Genomic DNA, 18,511 nt, shown 5'->3' on the forward strand with positions numbered 1-18,511 from the left:
GAGGCATGCTGCATGGAGAAGGAGGGAGAGGAAGAGAGAGGCTAGGTGACCATCTGCTCCACCAATCGACGCTGCAAGCGTGGGCGCGCCAACACGAGCTGAAAATCCTGAAAAAAAAAGGGTGGAAGGCATGGGCAATGGTGCGTGGTTGACGAACTCTCTGCCTTTTCGAAAGAGGCGGGCGGTCGTGATGGTGACGCTCCTTTTCGTGGGTAACACGTGTGCACACCGACACCGACACCGACACACACACACACACACACACACACACACACAGACCAGGCACATCGCTGCGGCTCCCTTCGCTTCTTGGTGGTGGTAACTTGAAGATCTAATCGTACGCCACTAGTCCGAGTCCAGCCACTCTGGAGGGGGAGGGAGGGACTTGGAGAACCGAGGGAGAGGAGAGTGGTGGGAAGAAAACGCAGCAGGCGCGCCTATTCGGAAGACAGAGGTGAGGCGTTCCCCCCTTCCACACCCCTTCCCTCCTCCCTCCTCTCCCCTCCCCCTTCCCTCCCTCCCCACATCCATCCAGGCCTGTCATCCCGTTCAACAAATCAAAGAAAAGCTGAGAGCACGCCATGACACGTCAGCAGCTGAAGGGCTAGTCGTGACATGTCCATTTTTCCCTTTCTGCATCCTCTTCCCTCCGGTTCCGCGCCGCCCTCTTTTTTACGTAGACATGCACATGCACAACTGTCGCAGAACGAGGGGCTACTTAGTCTCTCCAGGAAGGCTGAACTCTACCGTGCGGCGCGATGCGCGAGAGCTAGATTTCTTTTCTCTCTGAGCATCAGCAGTGGTGTCCGCGGTAGTGGTGCGCACCTCATCCTGGTTATCCGTACGGCCACGCAGACCGGCCACGGAGCCGCTGCCAAAGGTGCGAAGCTCATCTGCAAGCGTGCCACTGGGTCTCGCGCCACCAGCTTTCGTACCTGAGCTCCCCCCAAGTGTGCCCGCCGCAAGCAGTGTGCCACTACCAACGCTGCGCACATGGCGAGCGGGGCGAGAGCCTGCACCAGCTGCGTGCACGCCATCGACGCGAATGAAATCGCGGTTCCCTCGCGACGAGGCGGCGATGGCATCGGATTTTTCAGCGGCACGGGATCTCCAGAGCGCCGACATCGATGCGTCCTCGCTGGATGACGCGAGATCGCTGTCGTGAAGAGGCATGTAGGACCGGTTGGGTGCAATAGAAGAGACCGTCGGCGTTGGCAGAAGTGAGTTCGGATGGGGCGCTGTGCCGGCCGCTGCCTGCGGTTCATCTGCCGCGTGCAGCGACAGCGAAGCAGGAAACAGCTGAGACGGCTGCGCCGGCAAACTCCACGATACCGGGGGCAAACCGGCGCTCTGAGGAGCCGCCGACACCTCACAGCGCCGCAGGGGGGCACCCCAGACTGCGCTGTCCGAGAACGGCTCCGGCATCGGCGCGTGGTTGAGCGAGGAATACGACGGACCTTGGCCGCCGTCGCGGCGCCACGCATCCGCTGACGCGATGCCATACATCTGTGCCTCTTTCGAGCTCCACGCGGAGCTCTCCAAGTCACCACCCTCCTCCTCACGCATACGACGGCGCTGCGGCGGCGGTGGCGGTGGCGCGGTGCCGCCCAGCGGAAAGACGCCCGTGACGAAGAGCGGCGCAACATAGTGAAACCCCGGCATCCACGACAGCGCAGACCCAACCGCGTTGTAGCGGGGAATCATAATCGGCTGGCCACCGCCTCCACGGGTGCCGCTAACACCGTCGACCCCGCGGCCCTCCGCGCGGTGCCGCACTCGTGGGGGCTCGTAGATGACCCGCCCTTCACTTGGCGCGGTCGTGGACGCAGGAAATGGCACTTGATCGGAGGTGCCTATCGCTCCAGCAGACGCTTGCGGCGGCGCAATGGGAACTGCCGGCGCCACAGGCAGACTGCTGGGGCCGCTGATCAGCGCCGCCTCCTTGCCGCTGAGGCTCTCGTAGGCGCGGCGCCAGAACCAGGAAACGCCGCGCAGAACGCCCTGTGCGCCACGATAAAGAGAGCCGCGAGAGGGCATCAGCTCCGTCAGCCCCTCCACACTGCCGCAACGAGCACGGCTGCTGGTCGTGCGACGCGGCGACCCAACACCGTATCGGCGATAATACTCCTCCTCCTGCAGTGTCACTGGAACGTAGTGAGCGGCGCCTGACACGCTCGCGCGCCGGCGCCGCTCAATGTCTGCGCCCTGCAGCAACGGTGGCGAACCTCTGTCGGCGGGCGGCGAGCCGGCTGCGCCGGGGGTAGCGCCTTTATCACGGTCGTACTCACCAGCCCCACCGCAAGCCCATGGCTCTACCACGCTCATCTCCGGCACCACGATGCCGTCCCCACGAGCCATCGCTACGCGCGCCGCCGCCCAGTCGACCGCGTAGGGGCTCTGCGGGCTCAGAATGGCAGCGTACAGACGCGCGGCAGAGCCGCACAGATACGCCGGTGGCAAGTTCGCTCGAGCGTACAACTCCATGGCGCTGCGTTGCTCCGCGTCATCTGCGACCCTGTCGTTCGGTTTCTGCATCCGCTGGCGACGCAGCAGCAAGTCCACGAGTCGCGGCGTTGTGAGGTAGGTGAGCAACGCTGTGTCCGTATTCTCCGGCCCCAGCACAAACTCTCTGGCCGGGCGGAGGACGAGGTACGGCGACGACATTGGTGCCGTCGAGGCCGTCGATGCAGAGCCCAGCACCTCCGTCTGCACTGTGTGCAGCACTACTCCGTCGACGCGGGCAATCGCCCGCTGCGCCGCCTCCACGGTTGAAAATACACACAGCAGTACGGCACTGGTGTAGATGGGGCGCCACGGCATGTCGGGGCTGGGGGAGCGGGCAATAAAGTAGAACACAGCCGAAAGGGCCCCATCGCTACTGCTCTGGCCGCCTGCGGTGCGGCTCTTGGCATCGCCGTCGTCGGTCTTGTCAGCAGCCACGTTGTTGAGACCAACGATGGCATCGTGCACATCATGCACCAAGTGTTCAGACTGAAGGAGCCCGAACAGGAAGGCGCTCCTGTCCACAAGGTCTGCAGCCGGGAACGTCACATGTCCGGCTGGCGGCACCGCTGTTGTTGCAGCCACCGGATCACCTCCGTAACGAAGCGGTGGTGTCACACCTGCGGGCACAGAGTGAGGCGCTATCGAAGCCTTCACCTCCACACCGCTTCTCAGCCCACTCGCACTTGACCACCCCAGATCTGCTGCACTTGATGATCTGTACCCGTTGCCGGCGGCGGCTGCATTGGCAGAAGAACGCATGCCGGGCACGTCTCTGTTTGGTCACAAAGAGCGGGGGGAGGCTGGGGGGAAGACGCAAAGGCGGGTACCGTGCTCCCCTCTTTTGGTGATCTCACAGGCAAGGCGAACAAAAGCCTCAATGCCAAGCCGTGCAGAGGGAGGGAGAGGGGGGGGAGAGGAGGGGGGAGGAAGAGTGCTAAGCACAAACACACAAACAAAAAGGACTAGGGCCACCGGTGCTACAGAGGACGTTGTGGGCCAATAAGGAAAAGGGAAGAGAGACGGACACGATATTGGGAGACACACACACACGATAGAAAACGATGAGGACGTCACGACCGTGAGCAGACAGATCGCGAGGGAGAGGAGAGAGGTGACGCGACGGGAGGGCACGAGCTCAGCCAAAGCGAAAGGCACTGAAGAAAGACCCACGAAAGACACACACACGCATGCGCGCTGCGGGCGCAGCGCCTCAAAAACAGATGCATGCGCTGCGGCGGCAATACTTCACACAAAACATGCATCCCGAAAACGCCGCAGGAACACCCCTACGTGGTGGGACTGCATACGAGTACTCCTTGTGTGTGTGTGCGGTGTTGGTGTTGTTGCTGAAAGATACTTGTAAGATGTTGGGGGGAGATAATGCGGCGCACGCACACGCACGCACACACACACACACACACATATATATATAGCGCGACAATCAAAAGACGCCAAAGGGAGGGGAAAACCGTGTCCCTCTCGAAAGAGAGCCGTTGTTGTTGTCCCTTCTTTCCCACCAATGTCACAACCCCCCACACCCAAGAGGGGCCACACACCCGCCCGACCACCGGCCCCGCACACGGCCCCACCGCGTGGCGCGAAGCGGCACTAGACGCGCATGGCCGCGTCGCCGGCGCAGCCATCGGGGCACGGCCCCTGCCCCAAACCCCCCCACACACACACACAAAGACCGCCCCACAGCCGCCCCCATTCACCCCACCAGCAGGCAGCGCGACGGCTGGGCAAGCACACGCCCGGGTCGCACGGGCACCCCGCCTACCATACGGAGGGCGCAAACACGCCCACCGCCGCGCGTCGCCCCGACGCAGCACCGCCATTCAGGACCCGACCGCCGACACCCGCAGCGACAACCAGCCCTGACCCGCCCCCATCTCGTGCGCGCAGGACCCTGTCACGACGAGAAGCGGCCTGGCGTTGGAAGGGATAGAGGGGATAAGAGGCTTTGATTGGCCTCCTCTCAGAGAGTGGGGATTCTTGGACCCACCCCCCGACCACCCCGCACTGAGGCGCTTCCCCCCCCCCCTCACTCTTTCCATGCCCTTCATCCGGATGAAGGTGAAGCACAAAAAGTTGGGGGAGGGAAACGAAACACATGAAGACACCGGTCGCTTCATACACACAAGACAGAGAGAAAGATAGATGACGCACTAAAAGAAAAGGAAGAAGATAACCAAGAACAGCACACACACACACACACGCATGCGCACGCGAAAACCAAAGAGAACGAAAGGTGAAGCGTGGGTGAGGAGTGGCGCCCGCAGCGGGAGGCGAGCTAAGGATGATAGCGCTGAATGACATGTTTGGAATGAGCGAGAGATGAGAAAGGAGCGCGGGCCGGGGGAGGGGTGGGATGAAGCAGGAAGATCCGAAAATGTATACATTAATAACGGAAGGAAACAGGGGTTGAGACACATCGGCATGCAAAAGAGGGGAAAAGGGAGGGGGTCCATGGAGGTGACGACAAGCAAGCAAAGAAGAGGAGGAGCAGAGGAGGAGAACAGCAAAGCAGAAACATGAAAAAAGGAAAACAAAGGAAAGATACCATCGTCAACAGAGAAACCCAAAAGAAAGGCAGAGAGAGAGGGAGAGAGGGAGGGAGGGAGGGAGGGAGAGGAAGCCAAACATGTTTCGTGTACAAGGCAGTCGACGAGGCCTTTACAAAGAGTGAAGGCCTCCCGCCAGCAACGGACAGCCCGTCGGGGCTCCGACGCGCATGCCAGTGAAGGCGAGTCACGTATACGTCGATTCGTCAGTCGCCGTCTCTCTTTGCGTTCTCTTTTTGGTTCGTCTGTCGTTTTTATTCGTTTTTTTTTGCGCTTGTGTCGTCGCCGTCGTGTTGTTTTGATTTCAGGTGCAACCCTTCACGAAGAGATGTAGTAAATAGGTACGCACAAGAACCGCAGGGAAGGGATGCGGAAACATGATGGCAAGGCGCAAGGGCAGGAGGAGGGAGGGAGGGGAAGGGGGGGGGGACTCGCAATGGAGACGAACAGCTGGAGCTCTACAGAAAAACAAGGATGATCACATACGAAGAACGCGTGTCGTACACGCCCACCGGGAAAAAAAAAGAGGTGCGCGAGAGAGGAAACAAAGACATTCGCCGCAGCGCACACACACAAGCGCGCTAGAGATCGCTCCACAGGGCCTTCGGGGGCACGTACAGAGAACCCTGAAGAAAGTCGCATCGTATCGCATCTCTCAAGCGCGCGGTCAACCACGTGCAAGATAACCCAACCAAGAAAAAAAAAATGCCAACACAGCGGAGGGAAGAGAGAGAGAGAGAGAGAGAGACCAGAGGGACGCTTGGAAAGCGTGTGCGACACAAGCAACACGACAACACTCAGAGGAACTAAAAAACAAAAAAAATAAAATAAAATAAAATAAAATAAATAATAATAATAATACACAAAAGACGGAAGGAGTGGGCAAAGGCACGAACAAAAAAAACAAAAAGAGCAAAATCGCCACAACGCAGAGACACGGACGTCGGAGTGCCCTCCCATAAATGAGCGAGAGAGAGAGAGAGAGAGGGAGAGAGGGGAAAGAGGAGGAGGGAAGTAACACAGAAACACCACGAAAAAAAAAAGATAACATCTAAGAATATGAAACATGCGCACCATGAGCGAGAGAGGGAGGGAGCCAAAATGTAGCAGTGCTTCCTCACCACGTCCTCACAGAAACGTGGAAGGGCAAGCGCGGCAGGGGGAGAGGAGGTGGCGCTTGAACACACGCGCAGACGAAAGAGAAGTACAGATCAACAGAGAGAGGGAGAGGGGCGGAGGCCACCGCTCCTCGAAGCGTATGCACATCGCAGACACGTGAACAGCTTCCTTGTTTCTCTCGAAGAGAGGGGGAGAACAAGGAGGAGGGAGAAGTAGATGGCGAAGAAGGCGAGAGCACACACACACACACATACATATATATATATATATATATATATATATATATATAATGTCAATAAATATAGCATTGAACAGAATCGACAAAAAAAGGGGCACAAGAAAACAGCAGCGGCGCATGTCAAACATGTGCCCCCACCCCCACCCCACCCACCCGTTGGCGTTCGGGGATGACGCGCGTGTGCGCCTCCACTGTTTGCAACACTCAAGCCGCAAAGCTGTGAAATGAGGGGCTTGGGTGTGCGAAGGAAGAAAACGCCTGCCCCAACGCAATCCAAAAACTCCTTGACGTGGACCATCAGCGACTTCGCTCGGTCCCGGCCTATGCGGTTAGTTCCGAGTCCGGCGGCGGCGGCGGCGGCGGTCACACAAGTTTTGACGAGTCGAGCGATTGGGCGCTTCCGACGGAGTGCAGGTCGAAGCGGTCACCGGCATTCGCACAGTTCACGCCCCCGTCATTGTTCGGTCCGTTGGAGCTGGCTTGGTGATTGCCACCGGGGCCGCCGGTCCCGCCACCTGTTCGGCTGCCAAGTCCGTTGCGGTGAAGCGCTTGCTGTTGCTGCTGCATGCGACGGCGACGCGCCACCACCTCCACCATCCAGTCATGAATGGAAGTGTCGCGGGCCTGCAGGATGGGGTGGTAGAAAAGCTCCCCTGCCGTGCTGCGCTGGTTGGGATTGCGCTGCAGACAAGCGAGGAGGAAATCGCGTACGCCCGGTACGTCGCATTCGATGGGCAGCTCACTGTTCTCGCCCATGGCGCGGTAGTACTCGCACATTTCTGGAAGCCCCAACGCGTGCTGCGGCAACTCCACAGACAGCACCTCGGCAGCGATGCAACCGATAGACCACACATCACAGGCACGCCCGTAGGGATCCCCGACCAAGATCTCAGGAGCCATGTACGCGAACGTGCCTCTGATAAGCCGAAGGTCTCCACCGTGCTTGTGCACAGCCGTGCCAAAGTCCGTAATCTTGATGTGCCCCTGGCGAAAGAGGACGTTGTCTGGCTTCAAGTCGCGATGTACGATGCGCATGTTGTGCAAATAGGAAACGGCGCTGATGATCTCCAGCAGCAGATGTTTGATCTCTGGGGGGTTCACCAGCTTTCCACTGTGAATCAACGATCTCAGCGAGCCGCCGGTGCAGAGCTCCATAAAGATGGAGATGCAGTTATCGTCACGTTCGCAGTAGTAGTATCGCACAATGTTGGGATGCTGAAGTGAGCTCATTATCTCCACCTCCTGAGCAATGTCACGCAGTTGTGAGCCGACCGCGGTGGTTGCCCCACCCGCCTCTTCCCCCACCTCTGCCGCCCTGGGAGACGCTGTGGAGTTCGCGCCTGCTGCAAGGGTGCCGCTGCCGCCTGCGCAGGCCCCAGCAACTCCGCTGTTGGCTTGCTGTTCCTCATCTTGATTCGAGTCATCCTTCAAGTACATCCGCTTCACTGCGCACTTGGCACCTGTGTGTTCCATCTCTGCCTCGAACACGTTGCCAAAGGCACCTCCACCAAGCCGGCGGCCGAGAGTGTATGGTGGGACTTGAAAAGGCTGCGACGGGCACTGCTGCCGATGTCGCTCCTGCTCCTGCTGAGGAAGCAGCGGGGACGAGACACAACCATGCTCCGACTCCACGCCAATGCCAGCCAGCAAGAGAGCGTTAAGGGCAGTGGAGGAAAACGGCGCCAGCAGCCGGGCGGAAAAGGGCACGCTGGCCGGGTACGCCATCGCCGAGCATGCGAAGAAAAAGACGGGTCGCCTCTCCACCTGCAGCCACGAAAGCGCCGTCTCCAACTCTGCAGATCCCTCCGCCACATCAGGGGCATGAATCAACACCAACCCGAAACGCTCGAAACCGTGATGGAATGTGCTGTTGAGTGCTTGAAGGTTGCTGACGCGCAACAGCATACAATTCCGCTCCCATAGCGACGACGCCACTTGAGAAAGGACACCCACATTCTTGCAAAACAGCAGCGCCTTGACGTTGACATTCTCTGGCAAGTCAGCGAGTTGCTGTAGCGGCTGCTGCTCCGGCATCACAATCTTTTCGCCGTCGCACCCTCCCCGAGTGATCTGCTCCTGTCCGACCCTTCCACAGCTGTCAGCGGTGCTCGGCCTCGCCTGAGCTCCAGTGGCGCCACTGGTGCTGCTGGGCGTCGCTTGCTTTGTAGGACGCAGCGCTGGCTGTGTGCTCATGCGTTCGTGCACCCTGTGAGACCCGCATTGATCCATGTGCGCCTGATGCTGCTCGAAGGTCCCACGGCTCAGCAGGAGTCTATTTTCACGATCTTCCTCAAACTGCTGCTTGGCTTTGTCACCAGCCTGCAAAGAACGGCTGGTGAGGGAAGCGTAGTTCCCATCGGCCAATGTCATATCATCTTCGAAGCGGTCCCCTGCACCGCCGCTGTCACACTTTCCACTGTGAGGCCGATCCGATAGGCGATAGTAGGGCGGCGCGTTGGTAGCCGGGTGGGTGCTACCCTCCGTCAGAGCTCGCAGGTTGCGTACCGCAATAGATATTTCATCCTCCATATACTCATCATCGGCACCTGTGTCGTCATCGCCCGCTGTGTAACCCCTGCAACCGTTGCCCGCCGCGTCCCGAGACGCCTTCGCCGCACCACGGTGTCCGTACCCGCTTCGACTTCCCACATCTCGTTTTTCCGCCATTTCCTCCTCCTCCATCTTCTTCTGAGCTGCGCGCACTACCTCCTCGCGGAAGTGCCTGGAAGCCGCGTCTGCGTACGTGTTGTGATGCAATACAAACACTGCAACCACGTACATCAAGACCACCGCTACGCTGAGCATCATCGAAAATACAATGCAGACGGCTTGGGTGCGGCCAAACACCGCAAGAAAGACAATGCAAAGAATCGAAACTGTTAGCAAAGCCACCAAGACGCACGTGACATCCCATCGGTGTTGTGCACTCCCCAGCCACTGTCGCACCGAGAGCAAGCAAGTGCTTCGAAGCTGGCAAGTCTGCTCTGTAGAAATGGCGTCGAAAAGGCGTGATGAGACGCAGTCAAACTCGGCACTGTAGGGGCCTTCCTTTTCCCATGTTGAAGCAACATCTGCAACAAGCAAGCGCAGCTTCGGCTTCGACCAGCTCACCAAGAACGGGTTCAGGTACACCCCCTCCAACTCGAAAATGGAGAAACTGATGCGATCCTCAAGCACATGGAGTTCCTGCTCACAATTTGGGGTCCAAATTGAAGCTAGAGAAAATGAATCATCACTTGAGTGGGAGCGATTCTCCTCGAGAGGGGTTTGAGATGTTCGGCGCTGCAGTCGCAGCTCATTCCACTTGATCATGTTGGCAAAAAAGTAGAACAAAGAAGGGACGCACAGCCACTCTAGCTCGCCGTGATAACTACCAAAGGAACGCCCATCTACAAGACTGTCTGTGCTGGACTGATCTCTGTCGCCTCCGGCAACATTGTCCGCGTTGCGCCCATGCAATTCTCTTCTTGTCGCACTGCTTTGTGTTCCGAAAGCTTCATTACCATACCCGTGGTGGGTGTCGCTGATGGACCCACTGTCACTTGCCCTACTTGCGCCGTTTCGATGATGAAGGGGATTTGGAACTGTCGCTGCACCGTTCACGTTCCCACCGTCACCCTCACACTCCCTGGAGGACCCCACCTGATCCTTGTCAATCACACCCAACATCTCTCGCAGAAACTGGGCACTTCGTCGGTCGCGACCAATGCTCTCGCGAGTGTCAGTTGTGACAATATCACCAGCAAAGACACTCGGATTCGGCAAGCAGCCTGTGCGAGCGCTTGGAACCTTTGCCTCCGCAACGTCCCCGGATCCTGATGCCCCTCCCCGGTCGCTGTCTGCCAACTCTGTTTCGACGCGCACAACAGGTAGTGTGCGGCTAGCAACGAGTGCTGTACGGCATATTTCATGGCTTCGGCGTCGCGGCGCGTCTTTGCTCGAAGAAAAGCGGTGGAGTTGATTGCGCAACGGCTGCATAGACTTCTCCGCGTGGGTGGTGCTCTTTCTTGCGCCAGAGCCACTCTCACTATACGCTGTGGACGCTACTGCTGTCTCAATTTTTGGAAACGGGCCCACAGCTGCGGTTCCCGACGCATTACAGCTGTGAGGATTGCGAGAGGCATAAGTGCTGTCACCAAAGGCGGGTTGTTCAGGAGTAAACACTGACTTTTCAACGCTCTCCAGATTTATTTGCACCTGCCCATCTTTCCCGCTGCCATGCTCTGACAGCTCACGATGCGGAACGAAGGTGTCCATGCTAATATCTGATTTCATGTATGAGCGGCTCGCCAAAGCGCAGCTATGCTGAGTATGGCCATTGCCACACAAATTCCCGCGGTCCTTACAGTCAGAGCCCTCAGCTTGACGCTGATTGCCACATCCCTCAGAGAAGTAGCTGTTTTTCGAGGCAATGTCTCTGCTACGCGCAGTGCACCGCCCTGCAACTCTGCCGTCGTTTTCTTTGCGAATAGATGAGCATCTTCTTGCTTCATCGACCTCAGGTAGCTGATTCGTTCCCGGTGCATAGGAGGGCTGCCACGGCGATTGTGCCGCTTTCACAGAAGCCACAGTTGCGCCTGAGCCAGTTTCGCTCGCTTTGGCGCTTTGCCTATGCGCGCCCCCCTCCGAAGTCTGCATTACGTCGAGCAGGCGCAAACTTGAGAGTTTACGCTACTAGCAGATGCCCAGCTTAGCTCAGCTGCAGTCGATTCGGCCAGCTCTAGCGAACCTGCAGGACAAAAAAAGGGAGTAGGTTGCTCTACTGAAAAGCTAAATTTGAAAAGTGCGCGCGAGCAAAGTCCACAGGCACCACAGGAGAACGTTGAGAAAACAAGAAGAGTTCTCTTGTCACTGGTGCGCTACACGCGCTAGCGCTGCTTCTCCCACTTATTGGCACCCGTTATATAAAGAACGCAGGCTTTCCAGTTTACCGTTGGAGTACCGCTTCTTTTTGGCCGGTATCGCATACGACAGCGCCTTGCCTCTCCAAAAGGGAAAAATAAAACGTAACGAAGGGGTCCGAGCTATAGAAACAAAGGGAGCTGAGGCTTTCAAGCTCCAGCTCGTAGAACGACGTTTAAGCTCGGCAGAATGCTGTATCGGTCCCCAAGACACCTAGCAAGCGGCGAGGGTGAGAAAACAGCCACCGTTCAAGATTGAGAAGAGATAGAGCCCAGCGAGTACAAAGAGAGTAGCACAAACGGTGATGTGGTAGAAGAGAGAGTGAAATCAGAGAGTTTTTTTTCGCATTTAACGAACATGATGATTGTACCCGGATTTTGGTGAAAGGGCGAAACGCACTCACCGCACATGTGATGCGGCACCTGGAAAAGACAAATCAGGTCGCGAGCTTCAGCCTAAGAACGATGGTGCTTTTCGCGGCATTTGAAAGCATGTGCTCAATTTCACATGCATCAGTCTCCTTGTTCTGTTTCCTGTACAAAAGTGGGGATAAGACGCCACTCGCCTGCTACTAGTGCCCCTCACCACTGTTACCGATTCGAGCCCCGGCCTCTAAGCAAATCAACTCGTCACTGTCGGAGCTAAACACCTTGTGTGTAAGAATCTACAGATGGACAGTAAAAGCCACCTCGAAAGAGGTGCTATGCGACACTCATTGCTACAGGCAAAACGTTTTTCCAATTCCTCAAAAACATTCACTCCAGTGCTACCCCGTGGAGTCGCCGATGGCCAGAGCTTGAACAGTGGAACCAACCATTCCAGTAATAGCCGCGAGACTCTTCATTCGTGCTTGTCTCTTCGACTTGTGTGAATAAATACCCATCTTCTCTCCCCGTTCGCTTCGACAGCTAGAAATACATGAGACATTCCCTACCAGCATTGACCCAAGTTTCTCTACAGAAAAGATGAAAGAAAAGGCACTACTAGAAGCTGAAATTTGAAGCTCACAGCTAACGTTGCTGCGGGGAATCATGCCAGACCGCTATAAGCATACTTTACTGCAAAGCATTTTGACAGTCAGATACAGAGAGAAACAGGCGACACCGTCGGGCGTTCACTCCCGAAAAAAAGCAGGATCGCACAAATACCTGCTATTGAGCATCTCTTCTCGTACCATGAGCGCTCCTCCGCCAGCGACTTCATCCAGCCATGCTCGTTTTCACATGACTCTGGACTTTGCGACACGATGCCACCAGCACATCGTGGAAGTAATGGATTTACCGTGAAGAAGCGGTGGACCCGACAGCAGACCCCGCACCCGATTTACCTCACCTTGAACATCCCATTTATCGAGCAATCCATTGGCTGTCAGCCAAAAAGGAGAATACGCCGAGGTTAAAAGAAAACTGGTGCCGCTGCAAACAATGTTAGCCCCTCTCCCACTATTCCACAGAAATAAACCCCTCTCTACCTTTCACCAGATCGCGCTCGATGGTGTGAAGTGATAAAGAACCAGCACTGTCTCGATCGCGTTTCCTGCTCTCCAGCTGCCATCACTGGAGCTAAACTGAAAGAAAGCGGGCGTCCAAAAGAGCACCGGTACATCGACCCCCGTCTCCCACACCCTTTTTTGTGCGCTGCTCAGATCCAAATAGCGCCTTGATGCAGTAAAAGTGCTACGAGGTTGCGGCAGCAGCAACCTCTGTTCCGGGCACAGTCGCACACGTAGCCCCCCTCCACCTCTGGACAAAACGGTGTCATCAACGCAGCTTTGACCACCCAAAAGTCCTGTTTCCAGACACCCGCAATGAATCGAGAGAATCGCTACCAGTTGTGTGAGACTCACGGGGAACATGCGAAGTTCCTTAAGCGCACCACCGCTTCTTCCCAGAGCAGCGCCACCGCGATATCGCGGCGATTCCCTCTCGCACCCCCCACAACTTCGTGCTGAAGAGCTTCTTCACATCATTGCTTCGAAGACACCTGGAAGGCACGCAGGCTTCAAAGCCATAGCGGGACAGCCAAAGCGGCTCTCCGGCAATGTACCTCAGTATAAGGCAACTCCCTCACTGACCCCCCCCCAAAAAAAAAACCAACAGCACACGCGTCGCCACACGCAACAACGAAGCACCAGCAAGGCAGAATCCCTCAACCCAACTCCACAATCGAGAGAAAATAAAAACGAAAAAGGATCCAGGGCATCAAGAAAGCACACCCACAAAAACAGCGGCGCAGCACAGGCCTTCCCTGCCGGCGCCCGTTAAAACTGCTCAGCCCTCTGTTCCCCCAATCCGCGGAAGGCGAAAAGACGCGTGTATGACACCCAGGCATCGATCAAAAAAAAACGCCCAGCCCAGAAACAGCAGCCCCCTCAAACGCCAACACAAAACCCACCGCACCTTGCCCGTCGGCAACACACGGCCCCACTAGGGGAAGCTTTTTTCCCACCAATGCCACAACCCCCCACACCCAAGAGGGGCCACACACCCGCCCGACCACCGGCCCCGCACACGGCCCCACCGCGTGGCGCGAAGCGACACTAGACGCGCATGGCCGCGTCGCCGGCGCAGCCATCGGGGCACGGCCCCTGCCCCAAACCCCCCCCACACACACACACAAAGACCGCCCCACAGCCGCCCCCATTCACCCCACCAGCAGGCAGCGCGACGGCTTGGCAAGCACACGCCCGGGTCGCACGGACACCCCGCCTACCATACGGAGGGCGCAAACACGCCCACCGCCGCGCGTCGCCCCGACGCAGCACCGCCATTCAGGACCCGACCGCCGACACCCGGAGCGACAACCAGCCCTGACCCGCCCCCATCTCGTGCGCGCAGGACCCTGTCACGACGAGAAGCGGCCTGGCGTTGGAAGGGATAGAGGGGATGAGGGGCCCCGCTTCGCTTCCGCCAGAAAGGGCCGCCGCCCCAAAGCGCATACGAAAATTTTTATACCCACCACCCCCTTGAATAGCATGCCTGCAAATCTCTTTCCTGGAAACAATAAAGCCGAAACTGGTGCCAGCAGCGTTCTTGTGCGTTGGAAGCGGCTGTTTTTGCACGCATGACCGGCGAAAGGGGTCGGCGGGTTTCCGGTATTTGTGTCGGATTGGGGCGAAGGCTCGTTCACCCGTCGATTTGCAAAATTACTGTTTTAGCGGGGCCCAGGGGTGGCCCGAGAAGTGGAGCTCTATTTCCTGAAGAAAAAAAACTGCAACATTAGAAAAACACGGTACGGAAACATGGTGTTTTCTGGTTTCGATGGTTCCGTTTTCTAATTTTGTCCGTATGCCCCGTTGCCTGACCCAACCGCGCTCATTTTTTTTTGTCCGGTTCAGGGCGTGCTCTTTGCCTCTTGCGGCGATTCTGTGTCGGTGGTTTCTTCTGTAACCCCAGGGGCTTATGGCACGCGCTGTGCAGTTCTATGGGGGGGGGAGAAGGAGGCATGAATAAGAAAGAAATAAGGGCTTGCGAAAGGTTTTCTTTTTGAACCCCCCCCCCCTTGCATAGCACTTTTTGGACAAAAGAACAAGAACGCAAAAAAGAAAATAGTCGTTTTGTAAATGTCTGTGTGATGCCAAAAAAGAAAATACCGGTGCCGTTTTGCGCACCAGGAGGTAGCCGGCAGCTGCTTCTACTAAAATTCCTGGTCGGGTATTCATCTGCTCGCCTTGAAAAGATACACCCCCAGCGATTGGCCTACACATGCCCTTTTTCAGGGTTGGCAGAAATGGGGGGTGGCTAAAGAACGTTGGGGAAGAAACTGTGTGGTGTGGCTGGGGCGTGCATATACCTTTTATAAAAACCCCTGTGATGAAGAAAAAGTAAAAAGGCTGTTTTGGGGGTTTGTTTGTGTCTGCGTGGAAATCCCTTGGGGGTTGGTGAGCCCCCCCCCTCCGACGCATACACCGGAAGACTGGCGGGTCTGGCACCGCGCCGGCCATTTTGTCCCAAGGGGGGTTTGGGGATCCTTGATGGGGGCGCGCTGGCCAGAAAGAATTGTCTTTTCGGGGGTTCCTCTCTGCAAAGAAAAGCCGCGTGGCGCTTTCCTTTTCAGCGGCGTGCGCCGCTGGTTGTGTATGCCGGTGCGGTTTCTGGCGGGCCGAGTTTGTTTGGGAACGGCGGCCCACGGCAACGGCCATGAGGGTTGGCGTTTTGGCTTTTCGAAAGCTCGTGCGTTGCCCCAAAAAAGCGCCAGCGGCTGGCGCAAAGTGCTTTCCCACCCCCGGGACCGGGGGGGGGGTTTAAGAAGACCGCGGGCCGCGGTTTCCAAAACCCGGAGGGACCGCCGTTTTTGGTCCCCTGGCGCCCAGGGCATTGGGGGGGCGTTTGCACGGGGGCCCTTGGCGGCCGGCCCCCCTGAAGGAAACACAAGCCGGCCCCTTTTTTTAAACCCCCGCCCACTTTTTCCCGGGGCTGGGGGGTTTTTATCAGCGGGTGTGGGTCTGTTAAACGGCGGCGCGGTTTTTTAGCCGCTGGCACCCCCCCTTTTTTTGCCACAGGCCACCGGGCCACTAGAAAAAGGATGTTTAAACAGCCGGCGGCCAAGAAAAACCAAACGCCCCGAAGCGGCCAGCTGCCTTAAGGCCTAAAGGGCCGCTGTTCCTGAACTTTTTCTGTTCACGGCCGCGGCTTTTTGTTTTTTAGCAGCTTTTTTGGAAATTAATCTGTTTCGGGAGTTAAAACGCCGATGTGTCTTTCGCAAAACCCGCTGGCCCCAGTGCGAGGGGGCTTTCAGCCCCATCCAGCGAACACGAAACCCTCTTTGGGTTACAAAAAGGGGGCGGGGCGTGATTTGGAGAGGTGGAAAAACCGCCATGGCACAGAACTAGCCCAACGCCGCAGACCCAATGCCCGGGCGCTGGGCAGACCTCGCGCGGTCGGTGGCATGGTGTTTGGAAACCGGGTGTTTGCAAGCCCTTCCCCGGGGCCCCCCTCTTTGACCAAAGGGCAAAATATTGACGAGCGTGGGTAAAAGTGCCCCGGCAAGGAACCAACGACAGGAGAGAAGCCGAGTTTTTCCCTCTTATTAGGAAAAGCTCTTGGGTATGGTCTTGGTTTTTCCGGCTTCCGCGGCTGGTGCTGGGTTTTCTCCCTTTTTTCCGGTGTGTGGCCGTTTTTTTTCGGAACCCGCCCCTGGGCATAAAAAAGAGCCGGGGGCCTTAAAAACCCCGGTTCCCTAATCTTGCGTGGTGGCCGGGGCTGGCCCAAAGCGTTTCCTGCGTGGGTTTTGTGGGCTGTGACGGCGTTAGGCCGGGGGTGGCGCGGCTTTTGGGTGCGGGGCGCGTGCGGGTCTTTTATGGCCGTTCGGCGGGGATTTGGCGCGCGCATAACCCGGGTCAAATTCTGGGCAGGGGTGGTTGGCTCGCTGTTTGTGGGGTGGTGGGTTCCCCCGAGTCGCGCGGCCGCTGGCTAGCTTTTAAATAAGCGAGGTGACGGTCCCGGCTGCCCCCATCCGTTTTGGGGGACGTTGGGGTGCACCGATGCCCGAAAAAAAAAACAGCAAGCGGTGGCGGGCGGCTTCGTTTTTACGAAGCCCGGCGGCGTTTTTTTTTTTGAATTCTTGCCTTTAAAAACATTTAGCATATTGAATGCCCTGGGCCCTGCGACGCCCAGCTTTTTTTGTGTGTGTGAGACCCCCGGGCGATTTGCCGGCAGTGAAAGGGGTGGGCGTTGATCTGCGGATCCCGTGTTTTGGTTTCGTGGGCCAAGGTTTCGCCAGGGAAAGCTGTGTCGCACTTAAAAAAACAGGTGGGAACCCATGGCGGTAAATATGGGCAGGGGCAAACTAATTTTTTTTCCCCCACGTAGGCGGGTTGAAAAGCCCTCGCCCCCAACACCGAGCGCGCATTTGGGCATTGGCTTTGCTTGGCGCCCGGCTCGAAAAATTCGCGTGTGGCTGGTTGGGGGCCTGTGCCGCGGGGGTCGGGGCGCTGGGCGGGCAATGGCTTTGCTTGCAAAAACGGGGGCTGGTGCCGGAAACCCGTAGGCCAGCCCCTTCCTTCCGAAAAGTTTTTTTTGCATTTTAAGATTCCTGCGTTGCCGCTTCAAACAATATGGGGTGCTCTTTGGTTTCGGTCTGCTTCTGTTCCGCCTTTTTCAGCAGGGGTAAAACGGCCACCGTGCGGTAATGGGAAAAAAAAGCCCGTGGCCCGCCGCGTTTCCGCGGCAAAGGGCGGCGTCCCCGGCCGAAACGCTTGGCACGCGTTCCCGGGTGCGCCGCAAAAAAAAGCTGCCTCGGGGCGCCGGTGGCCCTGGGTGTCCCGTTCGAAAGGGGGGGGGGGCGCGGTGGGTTGTGGGAGGGCTGCGGCCGCCGCGCGCCCCTGCCATCCTGCCGCGGCCCAGGGACAAGGAGCTCGTAAACCTCCCCCCCCCCGGGCAGGGGGTGGCGGCACAGGTGGCGGGAAAAACATTTTCGAGGCTTGAAAAAGCTTTTGGCTTTTTCGAAAAGTCAATCTTGGCGGGCTGTGGGGCGCGTTTGGGCGGGGTCTTTTTTTTTTCGCACCCGCAGGGGTGGGCAGGGTGTGGGGTGTTTTCGGGTTCGGGCGGGGGTGGGCGATGGCGCGGAAAAACCCGGGGGCTGGTGCTGTGTGCTCCCGGGGCCCCGGCGCGCGTGGCGGCCTCGCTTGCTACAAGCGCAAAAAACGTTCCCGTCGTCGCCGAAAGACCCGAGAAAGTTCCCCTAAAGGGTGTGGCGCGCAGCGCACAGGCCGGGGGGCTGAGGCTTTTTTCCCTTTTTGAAGTGGCTGGGTGGCTTCTCATCAGGGGCGACTGCGTGTTTCGATGGTGGGTTAGCTTCCGCCACCCGAGCCGCCATACCCACGGCAAAGCCCACCAGAATGTGCTCCGTGGAAATAAAGCGGTGCGCGCAGAGAAACCTTTGTTTAGGCGGGTCGAAACCCTCGCGCGCCAAAACTGTACACAGGCGCCTTCTCTAGGCGGGCGGGTGCGCTGGCTGTCGGCCCTGTCTGCTTCTAGCAAAAAAGCTGTTGCGGTGGCTAGCGGCGCTTGCACGGGCCATGGTGGTAAGCGGCCTCGGTGACCACCTCGCCGCTCGCGTGCGCACGTGCGTCGCCTGCCTTCTCAAAAATGAAGCTTTTCCAATCATGGTAGGGCAAGTTGTGCCTGGGCCCCTGCTCGCCAGGCTGGCGTCACACATAACCGTTGGCGGTGTTGCTGGGGCT

General features: G+C 57.8%; 2 protein-coding genes across 2 annotated transcripts; both read right to left on the bottom strand.

Annotated features, from left to right (window-relative positions):
• Positions 1-714: 714 nt before the first annotated feature.
• LMJF_02_0560 (hypothetical protein) lies at positions 715-3,264 on the bottom strand (the record flags this gene model as incomplete). Its single annotated transcript, XM_003721613.1, has 1 exon — positions 715-3,264. The coding sequence occupies one exon, from the start codon at positions 3,262-3,264 to the stop codon at positions 715-717; it is 2,550 nt and encodes an 849-aa protein (XP_003721661.1).
• A 3,525-nt stretch (positions 3,265-6,789) lies between these two features.
• Positions 6,790-11,064, bottom strand: LMJF_02_0570 (putative protein kinase; the record flags this gene model as incomplete). Its single annotated transcript, XM_003721614.1, has 1 exon — positions 6,790-11,064. One exon carries the CDS (start codon positions 11,062-11,064, stop codon positions 6,790-6,792), a length of 4,275 nt encoding a protein of 1,424 aa, XP_003721662.1.
• Positions 11,065-18,511: the final 7,447 nt, after the last annotated feature.

This window comes from Leishmania major, chromosome 2 (genome assembly GCF_000002725.2).
Source record: "Leishmania major strain Friedlin complete genome, chromosome 2".
Lineage (NCBI taxonomy): Eukaryota > Euglenozoa > Kinetoplastea > Trypanosomatida > Trypanosomatidae > Leishmania > Leishmania major.